General features: G+C 37.2%; 1 protein-coding gene across 1 annotated transcript; it reads left to right on the top strand.

Moving 5' to 3' along the window:
• Window positions 1-4,634: 4,634 nt before the first annotated feature.
• On the top strand, window positions 4,635-26,384 carry ARHGAP8 (Rho GTPase activating protein 8). Its single transcript, XM_039570853.1, is given in 7 exon segments — window positions 4,635-4,806; window positions 15,870-15,917; window positions 15,920-15,956; window positions 18,409-18,540; window positions 20,739-20,825; window positions 24,636-24,734; window positions 25,816-26,384. Coding segments are annotated over 7 exon segments (687 nt in total). The 3' UTR covers window positions 25,928-26,384.
• The last annotated feature ends 631 nt before the right edge of the window (window positions 26,385-27,015 follow it).

Below are 27,015 nucleotides of genomic sequence, written 5' to 3'. Positions count from 1 at the left end.
CAGGCAGTTCGTTTTGTGACTGCCTTCATTTCCGCTGAAGTAATACTCCTTTAGAGATGTCAGCAAGTAATAACCTTGCCTCTGGAGGAACACAGTCTGCGATATTTTGTAAAATACTTCAAATTTTCTATTATTAATAAAAGGCTTGTAGTTTGGCTCTTTTCAGGGCTTTTTGTTTTAATAACCTTTCTGATGGGGTGAGTTTGGGGAAGGCACTAAATCTGAGACTTTACTAGAAATAGTGATATGTGGCACGGGAACACTGTTAAGGAGATTATGTTATCTCCCAGGAACAGAGAATGCTGCGGTCAACAGGAAATCAATTTCTGAGGGTGCTACACTAAGTTTGTCTCCTAACTGGAAACTTTCTAATTGTAGCCCCAAGGGAACAGTAAGCTGAAAACCAGGCAGATGGCTTCTTCCCCACTTCCCTTATTCTTTGATTCCATGTAAATTATTTCTAGCTTCCCAATAACTTTTTGTGTTAAACATTTGTAAATGTTTTAGCGCTATCATAGTTAGCCTCACTTGTACAGTAACTTTGAGGTTGAAAAGCCAGATGTCTTTCAGCAAGTTTTGGGGGAGATTTAAATCTGCCCTCTCTAGACCGAGCCACTACTTCTAACTAGCATTAGTAATTAGTATGAAGGAGAAGCTGTATTTTGTCCCATGCTATGTATTGAAGGATTGTATTTATTTTTTTCCTTCAAGCAGCGGCAGAAGAAGATGGCTTTTTTTCCTTCTTCTATAAATTTATTGAGACCTTTATTACTCACGCCATCTAAAAAGCATTCTGGTGTCAAAGATATAGCCTAATTTTTATGACTTATGATTTCATTCATGGTTTATGGTTTAAATTCAATAGACTGGAAAGGCCTGAGGTAAATAGGTACTTCAGAAGGAAGGTAAAGCCCCATTTCCTTTTAAGAGATTTTGGAAATACTTGGTCGGGATGAAGTCCATGAAGCTCAGATATAGTGAACATTGGCTTTGTTTGCTCTGAAAGTATGAATTCACAGGTCCTTGAAAACTTCTTCAAGTCCTTACATTCCTACAAAATGTAAACCTTTTGTTTAGGAACAAATGTGAGAAAATGTTCAGATAAGATAGAAGAAGTCAGCTTTCCTTATTTTATCCTCATTTCATTTTTTTGCAGCTTGGCTTCATAAACACATTTAAATTTTGTTCATTCACAGTAGTTATTTATGCATCGTTTATTCCTGACCATCACAGGTGCAGATAAGCAGATAATATACCAAGTACTTATGAGCAAGCCATCTCACTAAATAATCTACCATACCTGGTACAGATTAATTGCTAAAAAAAATACATTATCACATCAGTTACTAACTGTGAATCTTAGAAATATCTGAATATCAATATCTATCAATAATAAAGTACTAATTGGACTATCAATCACTATGCATTTTTAATAGTAATACAAATCTGACCCAGAAGTGCTCTTTTTTAAAAGAATATCAGTGCTCAGTGAGAAATGGAATAATGTTCTTTTTTGAACTTAATGGGACTTTCCCCTGTGTGTATGGACTTAATTAAATTGAGTTTCCTGTAAGTGGACCTAATTATTTTCAACAAGGAACAAGTAATATTGTTACAAAATACCTGGTAAGTTTATGAAAATATTCTAAGTGGTAGAACCTGCAGCAAGCAGGAAAACTGTCTGGACTTTTTTTGGTCCAAAATAATTTCCCAGTTTGAGTGATTTGAAGGAGCAATACAAAATCTAATGTCTTGGCAGACATGCTTGTGTATGCCTTTTTTCAACCACCAGGCCATGAATTTGCCCATTTTGTTTTTATTTAACATGTTCAAATCATACCAAACTGATGTAAACCAAGGGGGTAAAAGAAATTCAAAGGAGAGGCCTAAAAGCTCGATTTCTTTCTCACCCCCACACCTGACTCTGGGTTTTTAATGTAAGGGAAGTACTAATTTGGAAGTACTCATTTTGCTTTTTGGAGCAGCTGCTTGGGGAAACAGATCCTCTAAATCCTGTTTTTTGGTCCTGATGATAATTTTGAGTGTGTTCCTTAGTATTCTGTTTGCTAAGCACAGAGCTTTGACAAAAAGCAGTGATTACACACAGGAACTGTGGGGGTTTTTTATATGTTAGCGCTCTCTTGAAATTTTCATGAGCTCTTTCATGTGAAGTATGAGGTATATAAAACTTAGAATTGCTATAGAAAAGTGACCTGGTGTGAGGGTACGGAGTGTATATATCAACATCTACATCAAGAAAAAAGTAAGTTTTAAGTTCTTTTCAGGAGTGAATTAGTCAGAAATTCTGATATTTGTCATTAATGTTGTGTAATACTTAAGTACTCTTGTAAGAAAATAGTAGCCAAATGTCAACAAGGTTTTTCCTGTACAACAACTGGGCAGTAGGATTTCTAGGGTGGGTTTTTTGTTTCTTTTGCTATTTGTGTAGCACATAAAATGTGCCACATTGTGATGATAGCTTCCTTTGTTTATTTTTGTAGGGCTACATGGCAGGGGGGATGAACCCCAACACTTTGGAACATCTCAAAGTCAGATTGGTTGTTTCTTTTGTATTTTTGAGCATACTCTCCACTTTTAATAACACAGCTCCCATTTCACATACTCACAGATGAGCATCTACTATTTCCTTTTCTCTTTTCCCTTTGGAACTTTCTTGCCTTAGGTGGTTACGGTGCCCAGATATGAACAGAAAAAAAAAAAAAGCAAAACCCCTAATAAACAAAATAGTGCTTTACTTGTTCTGAGCTTTAACATGACTTAAATATTTTTACAAAGAAAAAATTGTGGAATTTACCTACTGCATTATATTTGCATTATTATTCTTCCCAGCTTTTGGGGAAAAACCATTCAGTAAAGTCAAAGAATACTTTCTCAGTTAAGGTTAGTGTAGCTTTTTATGTATGATAAGCTTTTAAAAGGTAGAAAAATACACGTTTTGGAGATAATAGGAGTTTAAACATTTTTGTGTATATGAAGAGGACTCTAATGCTGTCTGTCTAAAGGCAGATTTTTTTTCCTGATTTATTTTCTGAGAAGGCTTTTATGTGAATTCAGACATAAAGAAATGTAAAAGTGGTGCACATGTTGCTGAATCCTTTGTGTTTTGGAGAAGCCCAGCCACCAGTGGCATGTTTCATCCTTGTGGAATGCTTTTTTGGTACAAATAATGTTAAAAATGAGACAATAAAGCCTTCATGTGGCTGGTTGCAGGATAGAAAGATACTGAGAAACTGTGAGTGGAAAACATTCCAAAATATTTAATATGAGTTTTTCTCTAAAACTTACTAGCTGCTGGCACATAAATCTGTCTGAAATCATTATTTATTTTCTCTGCCCTAGTGTGCCCTGCATGTTGGTCAAGGAACATGAACTATGCAGATGATGAGAAGACAAAATGTTCTAGTACTTTTTAATGTGACACTAGTAATGTTATAGATCATACAATAATGGAATGCCAGGTTGGAAGGGGACCTTAGGAGTAATGTGGTCCAACTTCTCTTAGCAAAGGCACAGTTCAGACAAAATGGCTCAGCACCATGTCCAGCAGACTCTTCCAAGTGTCCAAACTGATAGATAAAAATGTTAGTTCTACCTTATTAAAACCTGCAAGATAAAAAGAGGTGGATGATGTACTGCAGGTGGTGCACCATAAACCGTTAGTTTTTCTCTTTACCTGTGTCTTCTCTTAAGCCACCAAGACACTTGTGTATTAGTTACTACTAATTACCCCAGATCCTGTTCATTTGGATATGTACTTAGTATGAGCTTTTTTTTTAACCTTACAACAGTTTGGAAAAAACTTGGGTGTGAAACAAAACCCCCAACAAACCCAGAAAGTCCTGGAACAAGATTAACACAGTGTTGTTCTTTTCAGTATTGAGTATATATTACTTCTAGTATCTAGTCCAGAATATACTGAAGTTGGGAGAAGGCTGCCCATTTTACTGAGATTTTACTGGGCTTTTGAGCAGTAATTTACACCCTTACTTGGCCTCTAGCTGGAGTATATGCTGGATGGACACTTGGCTGCCTTGCTCATTCCAGGTTCAGATGGACACTTGGCTGCCTTGCCCATTCCAGGTTCAGAAGGTTAAAGCATTTCAAGGGGACAGTGGGTTTTGGGGAAGGTGAGATGGAGATTTGTTTGCAATTTGCTACCCTTATGTAAGCTGTGAATCTGCTCTGGAGAGTGTTCACATGAGGTGTTAATGTGGAGTAGCTGTCAATGGATATGGCAGCAGCTGCAAGTTCGGCTTCTCTGTTTGGGCAACCTTGAAATAAAATGCAGGAAGTTGTAGATGGATCCAGGCAGATTAAGGGAGTGTAAAAAATTATGAGACAACAACAGCAGTCATGAATAGCAAGGTCTCAGCATGCCAGCTGTCCAGTCATAGAGATTTTTGTGAGCATCACAGGAGATATTAATCTTAAGGAGTGTGTGAAGATAGATCTGGGGTATTGAAGAGTTTCTTTTCCCACACAAGAGAAAGTGTAAAGAACAAGAAGCTGACTTGTAACTGCAATGGATAGTGATAAAGACCTGTGGTTTTGTCAAACTGAGCTAAAATTCAACCCTTCAATGGTGTATCAGAGACAGAAGTTTTTCGCTGTTCATGAACACTTCTGTGTTCTCGCTTGCTCCTTTAGAACTGCAGAAAGATGAAATGGATGATACACACTCAGAACAGGAAGAAACATTTCTGCCTTCACCACTTGAGAATCCTGAGCTAAATATCAATCACCCCTACTATGATGTTGCAAGACATGGCATCATCCAGTTGGCAGGTATGTTTGGAAAATCCTATGGTTTTACCTTACTACACACATTATCACATTTTCTTTACTGTACTCAAGGTCATACATAGGAATCATGTTGATGCTTTCAGCCTTCATCCTCAAGTGCACTCATCTGTAGATGAATTATGAGCCAAATATTTGAAATTAATCTTGCTTTAAAATATAACTACAGCAATATCTTATGATCTAAGGCCTAACTGTGACTGTGACACCTCTGTACTTCACTTGTGATAGGCTTTGTTTCCTAAATCACCTGAAGTGTTGTCATTTTTCTTGTTTGCCCTGGAAAGGCTGTGCAACAAAGAGATATCAGTTAAGTATATAAAAACTAACAAAAGGCAGAAAGGAAACAGTTGACATGAATTTTAACTGCATTTATTACCTAGATTTCTCTTGTGGCTTGGAGAGAAATTATGGATACATAGCATATTTCAATATCGGATCCTTTAATGTTTGCAGTTACTTATTTTTAAAATATTCTGGCAACATATAAGACATGCAGCCATATTTATGATATAAAAGCACCTCTTTAAAGTGTGCATTGCCTATATTTTTTTTCTTTTGGCTTATTTTTGGTATAAATGTACTTGATAAAATAGCATTAATAATCACAATCCTAAACTAAAGAAATTAGTATAATAAGAAACTAATTGTGATATTTAATCTTCATCCTAATGACATCTAAGGTTGTGTTACATTGTATACACTTTTTGTATTTTATACTTTAGGTATATAAGCCTAGGAAAATGATGAACTCAGATTATAATACATAGATACCTTCCTGAATTTGAGCCATAAACAAGTAAACATCAAGTTTAGCAAAACCAGTGCTCTAGGGCAGTGAAATCTATGGTAATTTGACTTCTGACTGAAAATGGGAAGAGGAATTTACTCATAATAACTTCTCTCCTTGAAGCTGGTTATACATATGGTAATAATCACCTTTTACCTTGTTTGAAATGAAGCCCCCAATGTAAGACTCAAAACCATAAGCAGGGGAATAACATATTTACATTCTTGTGATTCAAAATCTTGATAACTCATGAGGATGTTTCTCTCTCAAGTATGGGGAAAATACCAAGATATTTAAGTTGTTAATGAAATCAGTGAAATCAAACTGAGAAAGTGTGATAGGTGTGTTAACGCATGCTGGATGCACCAGAGCCACTGTAACTGTCCACCTAAGAACCTCTTCCTGCTCTATTAGGCAGTGCTACATGGTGACATATCAAAAGAGATCTTCAAGCCTTTTTTTATCCTGATAATATACTCAGCATCAAATTATGTTGGGCTATGCTACTGCTACTGCTACTGCTGCAACTTCAATTATGCACAGCTATTTAGTAAATGTTTGTTGTTGCTCCTCATCCTTCATTTGCGTAAAGCTGCCCTGGAAGTTGTAAGCACTGGGTATCTGTCTGGTTTAGCTGGTGTTAATTCTAAAAGGTCCTTGTGGGAATCATTGTGACTACTGGTGATGAGCTGAACTCCCTGAGCCTCTGCTTAGACAAAGCTCCTTTTCTCCATCCCTCCAGACCAGGGGAAAGGGGAGAACTTGGCAGTCTTCCAACCTCAACTGACAAAGGAGACATTCCCTGCCTTTTCCTGAGCAGCCCTGCCTGGCTTCATTCTAAGCATGTGCCTTATTAAAGAATGGGAATATGCTCCAGTATAGTGTGGTGAAAGTGTTTTTTAAAGAGACCTACCTGTAGCTTCCATAGTTTCATTGTAGAACTTGCTTTGTATCAGTGTTTACTTGGAATAAAGTCCAAACCTTTGGTGTACTCCTGGTTTAATTTCACTGGTGCAAATTTTGCCTGAAATGTTGGATTACCTCTGATGGTTTTGTCCTTAGCACTGCAATCTTTTGTAGAGGGAAAAAATTCCCTGGCCATGTTTAAGCCCAGAAAAGAGTGACCTTACCTACAATTTCAGCCAGAAATACTTGGTGGGGGTTTGCAAGTCTGCTGGACAATTTAAATGCGAAGCACAAGCCAGTGCTGTGCTTCAGACTCCTATGCCTGCAGCCTCCAAAATAGCTCCAAGGTAGGATGCAAGAGGAGAAGGCAGAGGTGTGCAATGAGTGCAGAACACAGGAAAGGTGAGATCATACCCAAGGACATGCTTCACCTTCACAAAACAAGACCTCCCTATCCCGATGTTAATGGTATGGAGTCAGGTCTGAATATTTTCAGGATTAACATTCAAACAAGGAAAAGATTCCTTCCCTTCTTGGAAGATGCCAGTACCTTTGGAAACAAATAGTTTTTAAACAATTTGTACCTAGTTTGTAATAGCTTTCATATTTTTGAGTAAGACAAAGTATGAGTTCAGTGTTTGAAATCATTGCTGTGTTTAAGCAATTCAGAAAGCTGTTAATTTTTTATTTGGTGATTGAAAGATGAGATGTATTGCTTGAAATGACTGAAGAAAAAGAAATATTTTAGGTGAAAATATTTGCAGTAATTTATCCATCTATTACAGTCATCTAGTTTCCAACAGTTATTTAAAAAATGACCAAACCCACACTAGAATTCCTTCTTGCTTTTCATAAACTAAAATTACTTATACCTGATTTCCATAACAAGAGTTTTGACTATATGCAAAGGAGATTTTTCGAGTTGTATTCATACAGTGTAAAAATATAATTTAAGAAAAAAAGAACATTTTAAAAACATGTAAACTTAGTTAATTGTTTATTAATTACAGACTTAGTTATGTCACAAATCCCAATGTGCAGCTGACAATTCTAAGCATATGTAAATGGAACAATGCTGTTGTGCTGGTTCTTTTTATTTCTGTTTTGAAGGAGAAGTTTCAATCTGTTTGCCTGAAAGCAAACTCAGGATTATTTTTCTTTATGGCAAAAAGGAGGGGACATATAAGCATATCAGATTCATCAAACTTCCTTATTTTCTGTGGTTGGCTGCTATAATATGATTGGTGACAACTTTTTGCAGTACCTTGTTTTGAATATGTGCTTATTTTGTTGGACTCTGTTTCTGCTGCTTGTGCTTTTATAAACTGCCAGTTACATTCTTTTATGTATTAAACAGAAATTTTAATGGAATCCAAGTCCACCATTGTTTTAATCTTTATTTTCCTCCTGAGCCTTTTGTTGCTTTTCTATTTAAAAACTTCAGGTATCCAGGTCTTTGTAGAGACTGTCCATAATTTTTTTCAAGATCTAATTGATTTCATGCCCCTTGATTTTGAAACAGTGCATTAGAAACTGATTAGAATAGGATGTGGATCAGACTGTCAAAGGTAAAGTTGTAATTTAGTTTTTTCAACATGTAAGGAAAAATTGTAGTGAATTATCTAATAAGCCTAATGTAGCTGTAGAGATGGGTCACGACAAATATATACACTGACAACTCCAGGCAATGGCAAATGCGCCCTTTATTTCTATAAGGCCTCTTTTATGCAGTGGTTAGGCACTCGTGCTGTGTCTCTATTGGCTTCTACGTTAACACCACATAAAACTACTGGTTACTTGCAGCTAACACCCATTAGAAAACAATTCTAAGCGAATAACAGCCTCCCTAGCGCATCTGTGCATTCTTCATCAGTTGTTTATGGTTTCTTGCTTCTTATTGATACTAGGCTTCTCACGGGTAAAATCAAGTTCTCAAGGGTATATAGGGATTGTGTCCAAGTCGATGTCTGTGAGACTTTCTGAACAGCTGTCAGCTTCCACAGCCTAAGGCACAAGTTCTAATAGTTTTCAATCATATCAGAGACAGCTTTGCTACTTCTTGCAATACCTTCAGGAGCAGGTCTGTGGTATGTAAATTGCAGTGCCACAGGAAAGAACTGTGTTCAAAGATTTTTTTTTCCCTTTTCTTAAAAGATTTACTTTGTTCAATTTTTGAATTTCCGAAGTGTATTCCTGAAACCAGTATCTCTGACTTTCTTCCAGGAGTATCCCTTTGGGGAAAGCAACAAATCAATTGGAGATACCCAAGACCTGGGCAGATTTCACAAAGGAAGCTGAGGGCTCTGGTTCCTGACCTATTTGTAGCACAAGAGCAGATTTTAATGTGGGCTTTGTACTTTACAAAGCATGTCCAAACCATTTGGGTGTCGTCATGTTTTCCTCTTAGTAGCTAGAGAAGCTCCAAAATAAAGGCTACTATCTATGGAAAATATTTTCTGCTCTAGTGAAGAGGAAACTTGTCTGAGTGATTGAAACTTTGGTTCAAATCTTTCAGGAAGAAGTTGAATTTGGATTTTCCAAGTTCTGCATGTGTTTTTCTCAGAATGTGAAAGGAAATAAATCCTTATTTACTGCATTTCTCTCTTTGAACATTCGACTATAAGTTATAGTGTCTTTTTTAAAGACAAAACTGAGTTAATGATATCAAAATATATGGACATACTTTCTTGATGAACTTGAAAAAATATAATGCATCTCCTTTAACCATAATTTCTTGAGCAACAGGCTTGCTAAAATAAATGATGACTTAAAGTGCCAAATTCAGATGAGAATGTCAACTCATTTTAGATTTGGATATCACAGGTCGTTCTACACCTGAATACACCTCATGTAAAAGAAAAGCCTAGGCTGCTTCCCCTTTGCTAAGTCAATTTAAATTATATTCTGTTTCTATTTGACTATTCTGTTGTTTATTTGCTTTCCTTAAATTTTGTTTTATGCTTTCTCTGAATTATCAAAATAGTTGGGTTTGCATCACTGAAAGTAGTTTTGATGTTCAGCGCCCTTTTTCAGACTAGTCCAGAGAGTCAGCCAGAGTTGTATGGACATTAGAGAGGCTGACTTCAGGAATTACTTTAACTCATCCTCATTTCAACTTACTTTACAGACCTTAAGAGGAGCACAGATGAAATGAAAATAATTAAGTACATCAGAAACCAAGCTGTCTCTTTGCTTTCATCTGATCCGAAAAAAAGGTCTTATGGCAAAGTATTTTCCTTATACAAATTTTAAGAGAAAAACTACTCATGGAGAAATCTTTGATGAAGAATCTTGGCTTTCTGAGGGGAATAAGGAGGTTCCTGATGTGGGAAGTCTCCTGAAAGTTTGCTTATAGTCATTCTTGTTTAGGAAGACACCTGAGCATGTACTTGATTTTAATTGCAGTTTTAGCACTTTCCAGAACTAGCCAGGTGCAGTACAGGTGCAATCCTCTCATAGGAAGTTGGTTTCTAAGTACACATGGACATGGGTAGAATCCAGAGGAATGAATGCAAAGAAGAAACTTTGTGAAATCAAAATGAGTTGACTCTTGGAATTTAGAGTTGGTGTAATTCTCTGTATTTCCATGGTGGTTCTGGTCTCTGTCCCAAAGAATAAACATTACAGTGGCTGTTTTAATACTTCATCCTTAAGCTGCATAACATATGGTGCATTACATTTTCGTATCATCAGCTGAGGTGACCAATGCCAGGGAAAGAGGTCTCATCTCTACACCCAAAGTTAGAAGCTTCTCCTGTTAATATTGAGACTCAGCTGTGTTATCTTGACTGTTTTTTCTTAACTGGCTAAGAAGTTTCCCATTGTGGATGGACAGAGAACCACAGTGGATTAGTTGTGGGTGTATTTACTGTCCATTACTCGTCCTAGGCAAAACACAGATGTTTCACAATGACTTCTTAATGACTTTGTATTTCCATGAATTGTAGAGAGTAGGAAGCTTGAAAGCACAGTTTGTCTCACCATTTACCAGTGTGTAATTGAAGTTTAAGTTCATTTCCCTAGCTTAAATTCTATTAAAGAAACAAATATGAGAGCAAGTGTTTTCACTGGTGTGGCAAGTCCCCTGGATTTTGACCCTACTTCTTTTTCCATTGAAACCCATCAGAAAACTTCTGTTGACTTGAGGATCTTGTTTTGCTGTAAAGTGATCATAACAAGCTTCGGTAAATTAAAATATTTCACTTTTCACTTGTAAAATAGTAATGTTTAACATCATCAGAACAAAATCTCTTGAAAAAGTAATGTTAAAATTACAGCAGTTGAAATATCTCATTTGTGAATTGGAATGAGCTCTTTCATTAGAAAAAAAATCCTTTTAATTTGCAAGAAGCAGTTAGGAAATGCTGTGCATCCAAATTCTTAATTAAAAAAAGGTACCATCTCCTTCACCTCTTGCCCTGCCCTGTGTCTTACTGTAACATTTTTTTCCTACTGCCAAGTTTGATATCAAAAGTGATGTATGATTTGTGTCCGTTTCAGTGAAATCCAGACAAATAAAACTGCAGTAAATAGGTTGTGTTATAATGTATGTAAATCTCTGTGTAGACAGCCCACTCTCCACACCTGTTTTTGTTCATCATGCACAGGGAGGAGGCTGTTTCTGTACTGTGTTTCTAGGAGTGGCTCCATGACCACACAGCTCATAATCCTGAGCCTACCCAGGAATGTGGCTGTGAGACAGCAAGTGCCTGATCCAAAGGCAGGAGCCTTCTACCCATGTGTGAGCAAAGTCTATCAGACCTTTCCTCTGCATGAGGGATGTTTAGAAAGGTGCAGGAGGAGTGTGAGTGCCCTCAATCTTTGGGAATGTGCCCTGAGTATTTGGAGCCCAAAACCAGTGCAGAGAGATCAAGGGAGGAACACATTTTCCATGGAGGGTAAAAGAAGTTTTGATCTGAAGATGTCTGGTGACATTAAACTGGGGAATAAAGTAGGTTAACACAAAACTACACATTTGACCTGAAAGTGAAATATCAAGGAGCAAATCTGAAATTGCAGTTCTTTTTTCCTTTGTTCCCAGTAGAAGATGAGGCGTCTTTCAGTTCTAAGTTGTTGGGAAGTATGGGTTTCTGGTAGAAAAATACAATCTGTTCAGGTTTGAAATCATCATACTTCCAGTTACACTCTTCTTTGTGTTTGCCACTCCCCATTTTACTTTTCAAACTTTCATGTCTTTGGGTAAAAATTCTATGCATAGAATGCAGACTGCAGTGGACTGGAAAGCAAATGTTCTGGCACATGCAATAGGCATTTTCCAAGGTCACTGCCTTCCTGAGGGAGCTTTACTGTGCTCATATAAATTATTATTTCTAACAGATAAAATACCTGGAGTGCATTGTAACAGCAATTTTTTCACAAACAAGCCATGATTTAGAAAGAAATCATATTAATGTTTTAATTTTAATACATCATTCGTATTAATACATGTCACATTATAATGCCTTTATAAGTACTCTGAGAATATAAAACAAGACACTTAACTTCAGGAAATAAATTATGGTCTGTTTAAGAGCAATATGTTGACATACCTGAGTACATATAATTGTGGTGTTGCATGCTCTTTAGTGGTGCTCAAGCACCTTATTTAACCCAGGAGTCAGAGTTCATTTTTAGTGTAGGAAGGGACATCAAACCTTGTGGTATGAAAAAAACCCCTTTGAGGAAGATAAAAAAAAATAAGTAGCCAGCCAAAAAAAGAACAGGAGAAAAGAGTCAGCCAGTTTTGTCTAAAACTATAGGACTGAAGTGATAATTACCAAAATTCAAGCTGAAATAGACCTTTAGAGGTTGTTAAAGGAAATAGGGAAAGGTTCTTTGTTTTTTAAATTTAAAAAAAGAAAGAAGTAATCTTCTGTGAAATAAGAGTGGGGTGGCTATCAGAGATAATCCAGCTGTAGCTGTCAAGCTAAATTATTACTTCATCATTTTTTCTCAGTAAAGACAATAATGTGAATATCATTAGGAAAGCTTTTTAAGTCCTCTGTGTGATGTTCATCTGAAATTTACCATATAACTCTTGTCACTTGGGAAAGACATGTTCAGGTTGGAGCAGAGTAGAGAACACCAATATCAGGGGAAAGATAGAAGGTGTGACCTGTTTACAAGCAGTAGAACATGGGCTGGGAGGGAATGTTGTTATTGCCCGGAGTCCTTTGGGATGATAAATAGTGCTGAATGAGAAGCACTGCTTCAGCTGAACGATGTTGTCACAAGAACAAATTTGTACAAATTGAAAATGACTTTCAGACTGGAATTGAGAAAATGGGTTGCTAGTTGTCAAATCAGTGAGCAGGAGAAGCATGAAACTGAAAAAACCTAACTGGATTTTAAGATAGGCTTGACAAATCATTGGAAGGATTATCTGGTACAGTTCCTTGTGATGACACAGGATTGGAATTGATAATGCAGAAGATGTCTCCCAGTCCATGCTCATATGTGAAAAGTAATTGCTAATCTCATCGCTTCCCTCTCTTTTCTCCTTTGGCACCCAAAATGGAATGGGTTTAAATAGTTGCTGTCCTATTATGACTGTCGAACTGGACAAGGCAAATACAAGATTTTTTTTCTTAGTCATGTCATATGTCAGGTGGGGACAGCCACCTCTTCCTCAGTTGAATGAAGTATATGGTATCAGTGGTGGGTTTTCATGGAAAATGTGTGTTTGCAATGCTGGAAAGTGTTTTGTTTGTGCAGATGAAGTAGTTTGATCAATAATACAAATTAGCATGGTTTAAGATGTCTGAAGCTGTTCTACCCAGTTGTCATAATAATGCTCATATAATTTTATGTATTCATAAAATTTTCTGATTCTGTTGCAGATTTAATTTCCCCCATTTTACTCTTTTTTGTTTATTCATTACAGCTACTTAATTGGGGGTGAAAGGGGAATAACAGAATTATAAATAATAACCCCTTGACTTTCTTGTACTCCTACTAATATCAAAGCCAAACTTTGGTGTTTTAGTGGAAATAGAAGCATAGGAAATAGAAGTGGAAATAGAAGAAGGATATTAAATATCCCTTAGCTGGAACATGGGAACTAGACCAAGAATGTATTAAATGTGATTAATTCAGTCTAACTGTTTCCTGGGATGTTTCTGTATTCCTTTAAAAGGAATGGTATCATTCATGTAGATACAAGTTAAAATCTTAACACTTCACAGTCTTCAGTGCCGAATGACCTTTAGTATGAGCATGTGTCATGGGTTAGCATAGCTACGGAAGTGATTCTTTTGCAAAGAGGTGCTTACAGCTTCCTCGATTACCTAACAGAACCTTTCAACTGGCTAGTTTGAATACTGACAATTTTTTAAGCCACTTAAAAAGCTTGACACGCCTCTGTGGTCCACATTTAAGAATGAACAAACCCCAGGAAAGCTCTCTCTTGCTTCCGGCCTTGGGACAGGCAGCTGGGCAGGGCCTGTGAGGCCCAGCAGGGCCAGGCCGGGCCTTGCTCTGCCCGGGCCAGACTGGGACACAGCCATCCTGGAGCCGTGTGGCCCTGTTCCATCCACGGCCCTCTCCCATCCCTGTTACGTGCAGACAGTGCAGACCGGCTCTACACACTCCCCCCTCCCCACTGCGGCTGAAGATACAACTGAAGCTGCCCCGCTGCGCGGCAAAGATCATGCGACCAACAGCGATAAGCGAACTTGAACTGTAAGGCCCAGGTGAGATTAACCCTTTTAGTGCTGTAAGTTTCCTCCAGAACAGATGAAGCCTGCAGACATTAAGTAAAGAAAGAAGAGCCGAAACCCTGAGGGAGGACAAAGAGGAGATGCTTAGAAGCTGAAATTCTGTTGTAAAGCTATGGTGGTGATAGACTATGATATATCAGAGTACCTGTTGTAATTTCATGAAAGCATGGGGGGGTTGGAGCGTTCAAACTGTATTTGTGAGCAAAAGTACCTGTGATGAAATAAGCAAATGCTGAAGCAGCTGTAATTGAAGTTTGAACAGGGAGAGATGGAAGTGATGAGGACTCTTGCTCCAAATCGGAAGGAGAAGACCTATGTTCCTAGAGATGCTCCCAAATGTAGTCCTAGAGATGATGAGGACCCTTTTGCTCCCGGGAAGGGGGTGGGCCTCTATTCTTAGAGATGAAGATGCTCCCAGAGATGGGTGAAGAGAACCTTTGTTTTTGAACAGATCAGCCTTAAAATGGTACCCCAGTAGCTCAAGATTGGACTCTTGAAAGCAGTTGTGGGGAAAGCTGCAAGTCGGGGGAAGGGACTCTCACATGTGAGCAGAGAACCAACCCAGCTGGCAGTCTCGTGATACTGAAGCCATGAGAGAATCTCTTGTGCAGATGTCTCCATAGCATGAGCAAGAGAGACTCCTCTCCCTAAGTGAACTGAAGAAGGTTATTATGGAAGTGGCAAACAGACTGAACATCTCAAGGGTTGTCTTTTTACATTGTCAGTGGGAGAAGGGGGAAAGATGGGGGGAGGAGAAGTGTTCTGAAGGTTTAGTCTGATTTTTTTTTCTTTCTTTTAGGTCTGTTAATAAACTTCTTTATATTCTTTTAAGTTTTGTGCCTGCTTTGCTTTTCTCCTAATTCTTATCTCACAGAAGGTAAATAAGTAAGTAATGAGTATTTTAGACCAAACAACTACAGCATGACATAACCTCTGTTTGGCTTTCGGTGTGGGGTGTTTAACTTGGGTGTGGGGTGGGCATGGCACGAACACCAGCCTTGTCTGTACAGACAGGGTGGGTGAAGATGTCATGAGTCAAAGAGCAAATGAACTTGAATGCAGCAATACATGCTTTGTCAGAGGGACTAAGGGATGTATACCTACAGATCTTCAGGTTAGGCAAATCATTCTTGTATGCCTTGCCCCTTGCCTGTTGTGTTTTAATGTGAGGTTAGTGTAGCAGTGCTTCTGAAAGAGACTATCTAAGAAAGCTTAAGTTGGTTAAAAACATCCAACTTAACATGTGTGACAAAGCAGATGCCAAAAGTGCTTGTGTTCTAATGAATTTCAGAAATAATGCATGAGGAGTTTGAAAACATGTTATTGCCAAGACTACTAAGGAAAGCAGGCCTGTTTTCTTCCACAGCTGAATGCTCCAGGAGGATCTAAGTGTTCCCTGTCTGGAGCTGAGCACCACCACCACTATTTGCATATGACTTTCTGAGCTTTGCCTTATTATTTGCCCAACTTTCTGCATGTAATATGTGACTGGGCAGTGAAGTTTCATGGGCTGTTCTGGGTAATAACAGGAGATAGAGGTAGCCCCAATATCAGAAGATCCATGCCATCCTTTCAGATACCCAAGGTCCCATAAGTAAATGAGTATTGTCTTTACTAACTGTTTTGTTTGCCAGGTGATGACAGTTCTGGAAGGAAGGTGATAGCCTTCAGCTGCTGCCGCATTCCCCATCCCATCAACTCAATCACACAAGGTTGCTTGAGTAAGTTGCTTTTAATTTCCTGCATGGACTACTTTACACAAGAACTTCTATTAGCTTGCTGCTAGGGGGATGAGCTTTCAGGGAGGAGAAGCAATAGGCAAGGAGTGAAATAACAAAAGGATGTTAGACCTACTAGTGTTAATATTAAGTGAATGAGATGTAGATTAAACTACCAGTTAACTCACCTGGAGTCTCTACTGGAAGAACCAATTCATAATTGCTGTCTTGATTTTATTGACAAATTCTTATTGTATTAAAAAAAAAAAATCATGATGTGGATCAATGAAAGAGAAATTCTAGCAATTTAGTGCTGCATATATGTATTCTCATGAATAGCTGTGTTTGCTTTAATTTGCTATACTTTATCTCCTAAATCACTCAGGAAGAGCATTGTTTAGTTATTTGCATCTTAGTGGGTTTTCTGTTTTATAAAATTATCTGCATTATGTTCAGTACATTATGCTTAACATTTTTATATGTATGTAATTTTGGTTTCTTTATGTTAAAAGGGGTTGTGAATATGTAAATTAACAACATTCTTCCTTATAAACTTGCTGCAGCAAGGTACCAGGACATGTTTTTGCCTCGTAGTTTGTCACTGCAAGGAGACTTGTTTTGTCCTGAGAGTCCTATCCTTATTAAGCATTTTAAACCTATTTGGAGCTCTTATGCAGCCTCCATTGCCAAAATTTTGAGTACCTTTTAACCCCCACCATTGGAAAGGACAGAAATGCTGTTGTTTCAACTTGTCAGAAGTGGAGAGGGATTAAAACACAGGTTACTTAAGAAATGATTTTGAGAGCATGTTGCTTCATTTTTTATGCTCTTCATAGCACATTTTCCTGTATCTGAGCCCACATCAAGTTCACTTGGAAAATCTGTCCGAAGAGAGAACTGAAGGCAAGTGTTGAATGTGAAGGTAGTAATATAGCTATCAAGGGATCTGGTTTTAGGTAATTAGACTCAGATGTTGAATTCTGAAAAAAAGCTGTAGGCAAGGAGTAGGCCCTGATTGCTAGATATTTTGTGATGAAGTCACTTAAAGAATTGATTTGGTAAAGCTTTTGTAATGTCCCTGCAATTCTGTTACAGTCTTGGAACAGGTAGACTGTAGAAAAATACTGGTTATTATATGCCCCCAAAATACTCTTGGTTATTTTTAAAAATAAATGTTTTCTGGATGCAATGTAACAAGGAATTTACATGCTGTAAAATAAAACACAAGGCACTCTGTAACAATATCTGTTTAGGTGTATTTTAATTTCACATTCTTAAAAAAAAAGTCTTGATTGACTCACTACTACTTTTTCCATTAAAATACCATTAAAATACCATTAATACTTAAGTCAGGGATCAAAACAGCATTATAATAATTGCAGCGGCAATCCTTTTCACAATATACTTGCAGTCTAAGATTTACAGTACGCTGAGGGAATAAGATAAATGAGGCTGTGGGAGTACAGGGTAAGAAGTGAAGGGCTTTTCTATGCAAAGGGAGATAGTCAAAGTGTTCTTCATATTTGCAGATAGTCACAGCCCAGTAAATGGCACATGGAACTATCTGCTTTATTGAATGAAAATCACTTACATGCAATTAAGAGCAGTAGCTGGGCCTGTTGCAGAATAAGAAGATAGCATTGAGAATAACATGAGAAATTCGAAATCTGACATAGCAAGGAATGAGGCTAGAGTGCACTGCTCCATCATTGCTTTATTTGAGTCATTGAGCTGTGTAATAGGCCATCCTGTGTTCTCAATTGTAGGAGAAAGGGAATGAGAATCATCTTAAACTATACTGTAAAAGAATGAACATACAGCAATCTGCTTATAAGACATGCAGTATAATTTCAAGATGGGATACATAGTGTAGTTCTTTAAATTAATTTTAAGGGATTTAAATTAAATTTAAGGGAAATGATGTAAGAACTCAGTCCCCACAATGCAAACAAGGGAAAGACAAATATATTCAAGAAGAGCAGTTTAATTAGGGGTAATGGATTTTTCAAGGATTTAGAAACTTTTAAATTGAGAGGAAAGCCCAAAATGTAATCTTATTGTTTTGAAAATACAAAAAGACACTGTTTGCTTGTCTAAAAGGAAGGACTTTACAAAGACTGAAAAAAGCAAGCTAAAAGTTGCTTTTAGTTAAAATGCATCTCTTAAAAAAATTTCTTGACAAACACAGTCCTATATTGTCTTCATTTTTAAGTGATTCATGAGCACCATAGTTTTTGTAACTAAATATGTTCTTTAAAATTTCAGGCGTGGCAACAATGTGGAATTATTTGCTACTAGAGCAAGATGAACGTCTTAGATAAATACTTTGAAGCAAACATGAATTTCCAGTCACAACCATACTGTGCAAAAATAGCACATTTTCTTTCCCAGTTACTGCTTCAAAAATCGCATCCAGTAAACTATCTTAAAACCAAAGTGTTATCTTTCTCCTCAGGTACGTAAAGTATACTCTGGACCAGTATGTAGAAAATGATTATATGGTTGTTTACTTTCACTACGGCCTGAAGAGTCTGAATAAACCATCTCTGAAATGGTTACAAACAGCCTACAAGGAATTTGACAAGAAGTATGTCTCTAAAAGACTTAGTTTACTCTTCAGACTGTGTAATGTCTATAACTAACTTCCATGAAGGAAGTTAGGTGGATCTGTCCTGATCCACCCACAATTAACTGAGTTCACTTTGCCATTGCAAATTCTTAAATGATGTCAGTGCTGTTGGTTCTTTTGTTAAGTGTCTTCTGTGCAGTACTGAGGAATGGCCTGGGTGCTGCAGTGGTTATCCAAGGGTATAAAAAGCCATCAGAACAAAATCAAGATCTGTGTTGGATGTACCTGAACTTTGGAGTACTGATGGCTGTGGTTCAGGACTTCATGGAGTAGTTGGTTATAGTATAGTTGAGGCCAAAGCTCTTGGATAAATTGCATTTTAATAGTGGAGACCAGAATAGTGATGTTTGTTCCCTGAAAGTGTGAAGTTACCAATGGAGCAGCCAGTCCCTATTGAAGTCAGTCTTTTACTTGTCTGCATATTGTAACTTGTTTGTAAGTTGGCCTCAGGAAGGCAACGTGACTGAATATGGGTTGTATGATGTATCTGTTCTTTCTAGGACTGGGTAAAGGAGAGGAAAGGCAAAGGTCTGTTGTATTTTGTCTTTGATGAGAGGTTTGGACTGCAGTACTGGGTTTTAACATGCACTGACAATTCCAGAACAAAACATCGCACTGTTCTCCTCTTGGGAAATTCTTAAGCTAAATTTAGAGTTGTGCTATGGGAAGAAGCAGTACATGGGCAGTGTCTTTTTATTGGCTTTTTTGTTGCCTACAAGTGCATGATGAGACTGATTTATTCCAAAAATCTGTCTCTATTCCCCCACCCTGATCCAGAAAACAGTAGAACAAAGGGAACGTGGAGGCTTAGGTCACCAGGCAGAACCCATCATTTTATTAACAGTTGGAACTTCTTGGCATACTGTCATTGACAACTCAAAGCAAAATTCCCAGCCCAACACATATGGGGTACTGTACTAGCCAGAGGGAAAAAAAACTCCGATACAAAAATAGCCCTTTTCAGATTTCTGGGGTCAAAGGGAAGGGAGGACAGATGAGAGTACAAAGGACAAGAGTAATTAACCAGCATCATGAAAACAAATGTTGAACAGGAGTAGTTTCAAAAGAACCGATCTTGCTTTGAAGGTTCACAGCAGAGGCTCAGTAAAGTCTTTTGGACATTGTAATCGAGGAAACTGAAGAACATCCACCATATGGCTGTTGCTTCAAGGTGCAAAACAAAGTTAAAATAGAAACATTAGTAAAGCAACTTGGGTGTTTTACTAGTTAGTTTTTATTGTGGACTTTGGGCTCTTAGACAAAAATCCCAAAAAGGAAAAACTCATGTAATTCTTGAGTTGGTCCCTTTTCCCCCTCTTAGTATAACCTGTTACAAGAAGATTTTCCTTTGGAGTTCATGATCATATTTTTCCCTGATCATTGTCTCTACTGGGAAGCAAACTTGGCAAAGTAATAAGCAAAAATATATATATAAAAGCAAGATATTCCAATATGCATGTCTCAATTAAATTTTGCAATACTATTGAATAAGAGTCTTTTTGTGCAGCCTAGTTTCCATTTCAGTTTCAGCCAACTAGAATCTATTGTTTAGATATCATGAAATGACACTGTAGAATCAAGCAAAGCAATAATGAAGGAAGATTTTGTTTCATACAAAAGGGGCAATGAAATATCAAACAACTAGCAGTTGGCTTCACCTTTAGTAATTACTAGCAAAGCAGGACAAAATTAGTGGTAAAATTAAAGAATTAGGTGTAAATTCTGTATCTGAAAATGTAAAAATTTTTTCCAACATGGAAGTCCTGCAAGCAGAAAATAAAGGGATAGGAAAAAAGTAATTTTTTAAATCAAAGATTTCTTTAGAGATCCTTCATTCTCCTATCAGTATTTTTTTCCAAATTACCTAATATCCCTTCTGTCTCCCTAATATTAAATCTATGAGACACCAGACACTGGTTAGGAACATAATAGTTAATTTGGGCTATTGTCAAAACTGACTACTTTTTAAAATTGGCTTTTTTTTTTCTTTTCTTAATTTTGCATTCAATTTTTTCTGAATTGGGTCTTTTTAATGTATTTGAAAAGAATACTGTGTAATATGCCTGTAATAATAACCTTCCATTCAGTTTTATCTATTCAGTTCTACCATCTCTGGCATTTAACATTTTTCTAACGATTTCGTTTTCTTTTCCTAGGTATAAGAAAAACCTTAAAGCACTGTATGTTGTCCATCCAACCAACTTCATAAAAATTTTGTGGAATATCTTTAAACCTCTTATAAGGTACTTGGCAGTTCATTGAACACATTATTCCCATTTAGTTCAAGGATGGTTTGTTCTCTAATAAGTTGCTTTTTAAAAGGCTTGAGGTAAAATATGTCAAGTAACAGCACAATACCCATTTAAACTGTCTTGAACTAAAGAGTAAGGTGAGTTTAAGCTTGGGAATGAATAATAGGGTAGAGTTCTTTTTTTTCTAAGAAAAGGGAGTCTCAGTTCCTAGTAGTTTTACTGGTATGTTAAAGTAAATATTGCTTTTAAAATGTGGTTATTCTGTGAATGACTTTTTTGTTGTGTTTGACAGCACAACATTCATAACGATGAATGACTTTTTTGTTGTGTTTGACAGCACTTAGGAAAATGGAACTGGGTGTGTGACTGGAGTTACTGGGTGGTACAGTAAGGTGGACGATGAATGGTTAACCTTTGGGCTGATCTGAAGTGTTGGGATGAATAGGAATGACACTGCTTATGTTCTCAAAGTCAATGGATAATCTCTGAAGTGCCCACAGGAATTTGAATAGAAGGATATAATGGTGAAGGTGATGTATTTTACTGGGTGTTCTTTTCCTTTGCATGGTAAGAATTTGTGCTGTCTCCAAGGAACCACCAGCAATGGGCAAACACTGCTAAGTGCAAGAATGGTAGAGCTTGCTGAGCTTCTGCTTCTGAACTTCTGTCACTTTCAAAGAAATTCTGACATTTTGCAGATCATATGATGAATATTCTTGGGGCTGCAGGATGGAAACAGCTAATCTTGAGAAGCCATAATGAACCAACCAAAAATGTCCACTACAGTAACTTGCAATCAATTCAGTTTCTGAGTGCTAGAAAGCTAATTAATTAGAAAAGGGAAATTTAAGTTGTAGACAGATTAGGACCGCTAAGGTGCATGTGAAAATTTTTTAAGAAGTAATTATAGCTAAAAATCATTCTAGAATATGCTGTTCTTGAAACAAGAAGACTAACTCTAGATCTTTATTTTAACTGGCAGTAGAATAAATGTCACTGATCCAGGACACAGAGCAGTGGTGGGAAAAGTGTGACAGAAGCAGGATGTCCAGTACCTGATGGTGTCTCAGGAATGGAGTTGGATTTACTTCTGTTGTTGGTTTGTTTGTTTCTCATTTGCTTTGGGATGGGTATGGGAACTTTCTAGAAAAAACACAAACAAACAAACAAAACAATAAACAAAACCCAACAATAAACCCAGAAAAATTCTTAATGGAACTACAATACTCTGCTGAAACCATCTTCTTTCTCAGAGTTAGCTGAGAGCTCCTTGGGAACAGCTCCAAGCAAATGGCTTTGGGACACCAGTGATTTTCAGCCTGTGCATGTTAATGTCCTCAGTGGAGCCACAGGTGGACAACAGCGGTACTACTTGACTTAGAGCAATAATTGCCTGCTAATTCTTAAAAAATACGAGTTTACAGGTACCCATTGCAAATAATAATTTTCCCTGGATCTTACTATGTCTAAGTATTTTTTTTCTGGGAAAGTGTGGCACACTGGCAATTGAAAAATGGGTGATCCTGATAAACTTAAGCATTCATACCTAGCATAAATAATTCATAATTCATAAATCATTCAAACCAATGCCTGTCATCTTAGATGCATCCTCATCTTGACCTTGTGATCACCCTGTTTTCATCACAATTGGTTGTTTCTGTTTGTACTTGGCTTTTACCACTGTGTGTCTAGATACTTGTTTTGAGTGTAATTTAGTAAGACTCTGCTGTCTTTTATAAATCTGTGGCCAAGAACAGCAAAGCTGTGTGTACACTGGGACTGACAAAATAATTGAAAGTATGAGTAAACTCTGAAAAGGTTCACAAGCCAGAAATCAGGAATCAGCTGAAGCTAGGGAAAAACCCTCTTTATTTCTTAAAGTGGTTTAATAGCTGACAATGCCTTTTGCTTTTCAGGTTGACTGTAGTTTGGGTTTGTCAAAAACGTTTGGCTTACTAAGTGTGAAAGGGCCCATGTACAATTTGGCTAAATTATACTTCCATCAAAGACTAAAACTTACTAATATTGTTAATTTACTAGAGTAGTACAATTTAAACATTTTTCAAAGTACCTTCTCCTTCCAGTTTAGACTAATCTCAGAAAATTATGCTGTTCATTTAAGTGTCAATATTAATCCAGTTCACAAAAATAAGGGAGAAAAATCCTCTGGACTTTCTGTTTCCTAGCTTTGCTGAATTATAGCCCAGACTCATTTGTAGATAATGTTGCTGATAAAAATAGCAGATGTAAAATAGATTTCATTATTAAGAGGCATGTCTGTTAGTACATTTGGTACCTGTTAGCACATGGCCTATGTACTTTTACATAGTGATTGTATTTGCTAACAACTGGACAAACAGAGTTATTAGAGTGAAGGACAAAATTATTAAAATTATTTTAGCATACTTTTATTTGATAGTATTTAAGAAAATGTAAATACTTGAAATTTTTCAAGTTCCTGAAGTTAATTGATCTTCTTTCCAGTCCCAAAAGAAACAAGCAAGAAGGCAATGTGTTAAGTCAAGAGTATTTACTCCAAAGTGAAAGATAACTGTAGGAAGGCCATATTTCTATGTCTAACCTAACAGAACCTGTTATGAACATAATATACATTTAGATGGCAGTGGTGATGCAGCATTTTTAAGGAGCAGCACTAATTCCTAATTGCCCATGACTGTTTTACATATTGTGGGTTCTGTGACATGTCCTCTATTACCAGAGCTGATTAGTTATAGAGCTTTGTGCTCACCTGTGGCTTAGAGAAGATGTTGGAAGTTCTGGCTCTTTTGGATAAAAGACACTCCGGGGAGCTCTGAAACTGTGCATGCACAGAATGATATTCCTCATGTGTCCCAAAATTCCTGTTAGCAAAATTCAGGGAACTGACTGTTAGTTCCATGTACCGCTAGAGGGAGCATGTGCATATGGATTGGACAATCCCGGGATAAACTCATCCATGCCGGAGATTTTCCCCAATTGTACTATGCAGGTAAGTTGCAGCAAAGTATACTTTGCATCATCAGCACCTACTGTTTTTCTTGCCACTTCATTACAGTCCAGATATTTCGTGTTGTGGAAAAATAAGACATCATTTCAGATCATATGTATAAACACGTCCCTGACCCTTGTTTGAATATCTCGGCCCGTATAGTTGTGTATTCTGGCTAAAACTCAAGACCTAGTGAATGATACTTGGGGCTTCAAATTCAGAAGTCTGTTTTGTACAATTTGTAGAAAAAAAATATTATTTCTGATGTTTCTTAGAAGCTATCCAGCCCTTTTCAAAAGGGGTAAAGCTGATGGCCCAGCACTTCAAGAGTATACACTATCAATGCTTTGAAAATTTCACCTGTTGCTTAACTACTCTGTAGTTTATTTCTACAGCCCCATTATTTTGTCTTTTTGCAGAGTGAAATACCTGCATAATACAAACATGTTGTTCTGTTGGCTGGGTAACATTCTCTCCAAGGTTAACAGTTCTTTTAGTGAGCTTTCTAAAGCTGTGTGAAACCTAGTTTTCAATGCCTTTTAATGCAATGTTTTTCATATCTATGCAAATCACGAAACATTCAGATGGAAGTCAGTTATTTTTATTCAAATCAGACTGTCAGGCATGGACTGTATATGTTTGATCATATGAAATGAAATACATCTGATGTCTCCTGCTGCTTCAATTACAGTCTAATTTTGAGTTGCACCAGCACTTATATTTTTGTAGAATTAGAAACTAAACCCTTTATAAGTATTCCTCCCGAGCTAATTTTTATACTACTTTGTGATTTTTCAAAAAAAAATTTTTAGCCACAAGTTCGGGAAAAAGATCACCTACTTGGACTATTTAAGTGACTTCGGAGAAAATCTCAAATATGACCAGTTAAATATCCCTCAAGAAGTCATCCGGTATGTGGCAAATTTAAAATACGTTGTCTCACTTTTTTCTCAGGTAGAGTTGCATCCTGATTACTGTATTCCAAGAAGAATCTATTTCTTCAGTGATTAAAAGTGTGATTTACCTGTTTGTGCTTGGTTGGATTAATTCTGAAAGCTGCATTGCCACCAGAGACATGCTGAAGTGCATCAGGTGTTTAGTTTTCTATAGATTTGGAAAAACTCCATCTCTGTCATGGACTGTTTTCTTAATATGATTGCTACTTCTGTGTGAGTGTTAGCAAAACCAATCTATATGTCATTGCTGCTTATGAGTATCATGCAATTATCTTGGGCAAAACTGTAATCTTGACCTCTTTCCTTACGTATTGCAATAGATTGACTTCCTTTCATGAAGAGCATTCCCCGTCAGCAAAGAGTTGATTGCTTTTAAACTTTACGGATGTATCTGTTGTTAGTGGATCAATTATGTTTATGTGGCGTGTGTTTGTGTGTTAGGGAGAAGCATTGGAGAGTGGATGGGAGATGAAAAGTACTGCACAGCGCGGGGATAGTCAAGTGCCAGTATTAGTATCAATAACAGTCTTTTTAACATGGTACTTTACATGGAAATGCTTTGATGTACTGACAGATTTTATGTCACTGCTGGATGGAAGTAACTGGAAGCTTTGATTATGACTGTTACTGATGCCTGCTGGCTTTTTACACACCTTTTGTGTAAATATGGGATAACAGAAAATACCTTAAAGCTCTGAGGTTATAAATTGGATTGCATGGTTGCCAAAGAAAAGGGAGTTGTATTTTGAGAAGCAAATAGGTTTGAATTTTGCTGTTAAATTATAGTGTGATTCTATTTCTTGGACACATTTATTACTATGCTCCACTGGCTGAAGCAAAAAGTCTCTTCTATGTCTTGCTTAAGTATTCCACCACAAATCCTACTTGAAGATTTCCTCATGCTGAAATGAAGAGTCTGCAGCATTTACACTATTGTCAGGAGATCAGCATCATGAGCAATACTTGCAGCTGTTCACATATACAGTCTGTCATCTGTGGTGCACAGAATATCACAGAAATCTTGATTTTTTTGCAGACATGATGAAAATCTTTGGAGGAAACAGAAGGGAAAAATCCCACCTGTGTTTAAGATTCCTCCACCACGGCCACCTCTGCCTACCCAGCAATTTGGAGTCAGCCTGCAATAGTAAGCCATAAGATTTGTAAAATATGAGATTTCTATACCCAGCAGCTTTCTGTAATGTGCATATTCACCAGACAGACTGGCTGCAAGTAGTTTTCTGGTTATATGTTTAGTTTCTTCTTTCTTTGAAAGTCACTAAACTATAAGGCCAGACAATAGGTTTTATGAATTCAGGACATATCTCACAGTCCCAGTGACCTGCCTGGTTTTCATGTTACAGTAACTTTAGGGTAGCCAATGCTATCATGGTTACACAACTTTTCTTGGTAGACAAAAGTTTGCCTGTATGCGCCAGAGCTCCGAGCTGATAGGTTGCTGGTGGATGCTGGCAGTCTGAAAGTGTTTTGGAGATGTTTAGATTATGGGTAGCCAGGCCAAAACAGAGCTTCAGTCTCTACAGTGGCTGCATAAAGCTACAATAGATGCTCGAGCCTTTATACATTGCTCTTTTGTTGCTCACGCATTGTTCTGATGTTTTATGAAATGAATAAAATCATGTCCTTCCAGAAATGCCCTGACAGCTGTTTGCATAGATTGCAGCACTGTATGTAGTATAAAAAATTGCTTTCTTTACATGAGGAATGGGATGGCATTAGGACTTGCAAGATTCAATTTTAGTAAACATCAACAACAACAAAAAGACCACAAAACTTTCTAGTTTCCTACTCACAGTAATTTCTGTCATCTTTCTATTCTTCTCAAAAACAGCTAAAGAATATTGTTCACATTCAGCAAAGGCAATTTAGGCTGTCTGGTACATGGACTTCTGTCAAACCTCCTTCTATCCCCAGTCTACTTTTCTGGTTCTAATGATTCAGTTGAAAATGAGGTACAAAATAGAATTTTTCTCTGGTTCAATGTTAAGCATTAGTCCTTTCTAGAAGGCATGAAATTAGTACAATCAATATCTATTGTGTAAGAGCTACTATGAGAATAACTTTTATGTTTATGAACTCTTTAGAGTTCAGCCTAATACTTGAAACATGGCTAAATCACTTCCCTAATTCAGAGAATATCTTTTAGGGGGTGCTACTAGGCCATTAAGAAGGACCATGTTTTATGCCATATTTTATTCGCTTTTGCAGAAGAGAT

Source organism: Corvus cornix, chromosome 1A, assembly GCF_000738735.6.
Source record: "Corvus cornix cornix isolate S_Up_H32 chromosome 1A, ASM73873v5, whole genome shotgun sequence".
In the NCBI taxonomy this organism is placed as follows: Eukaryota; Metazoa; Chordata; class Aves; order Passeriformes; family Corvidae; genus Corvus; species Corvus cornix.
Note: the sequence above shows the minus strand (reverse complement) of the source record. Positions and strands in the feature narration are given on the sequence as shown.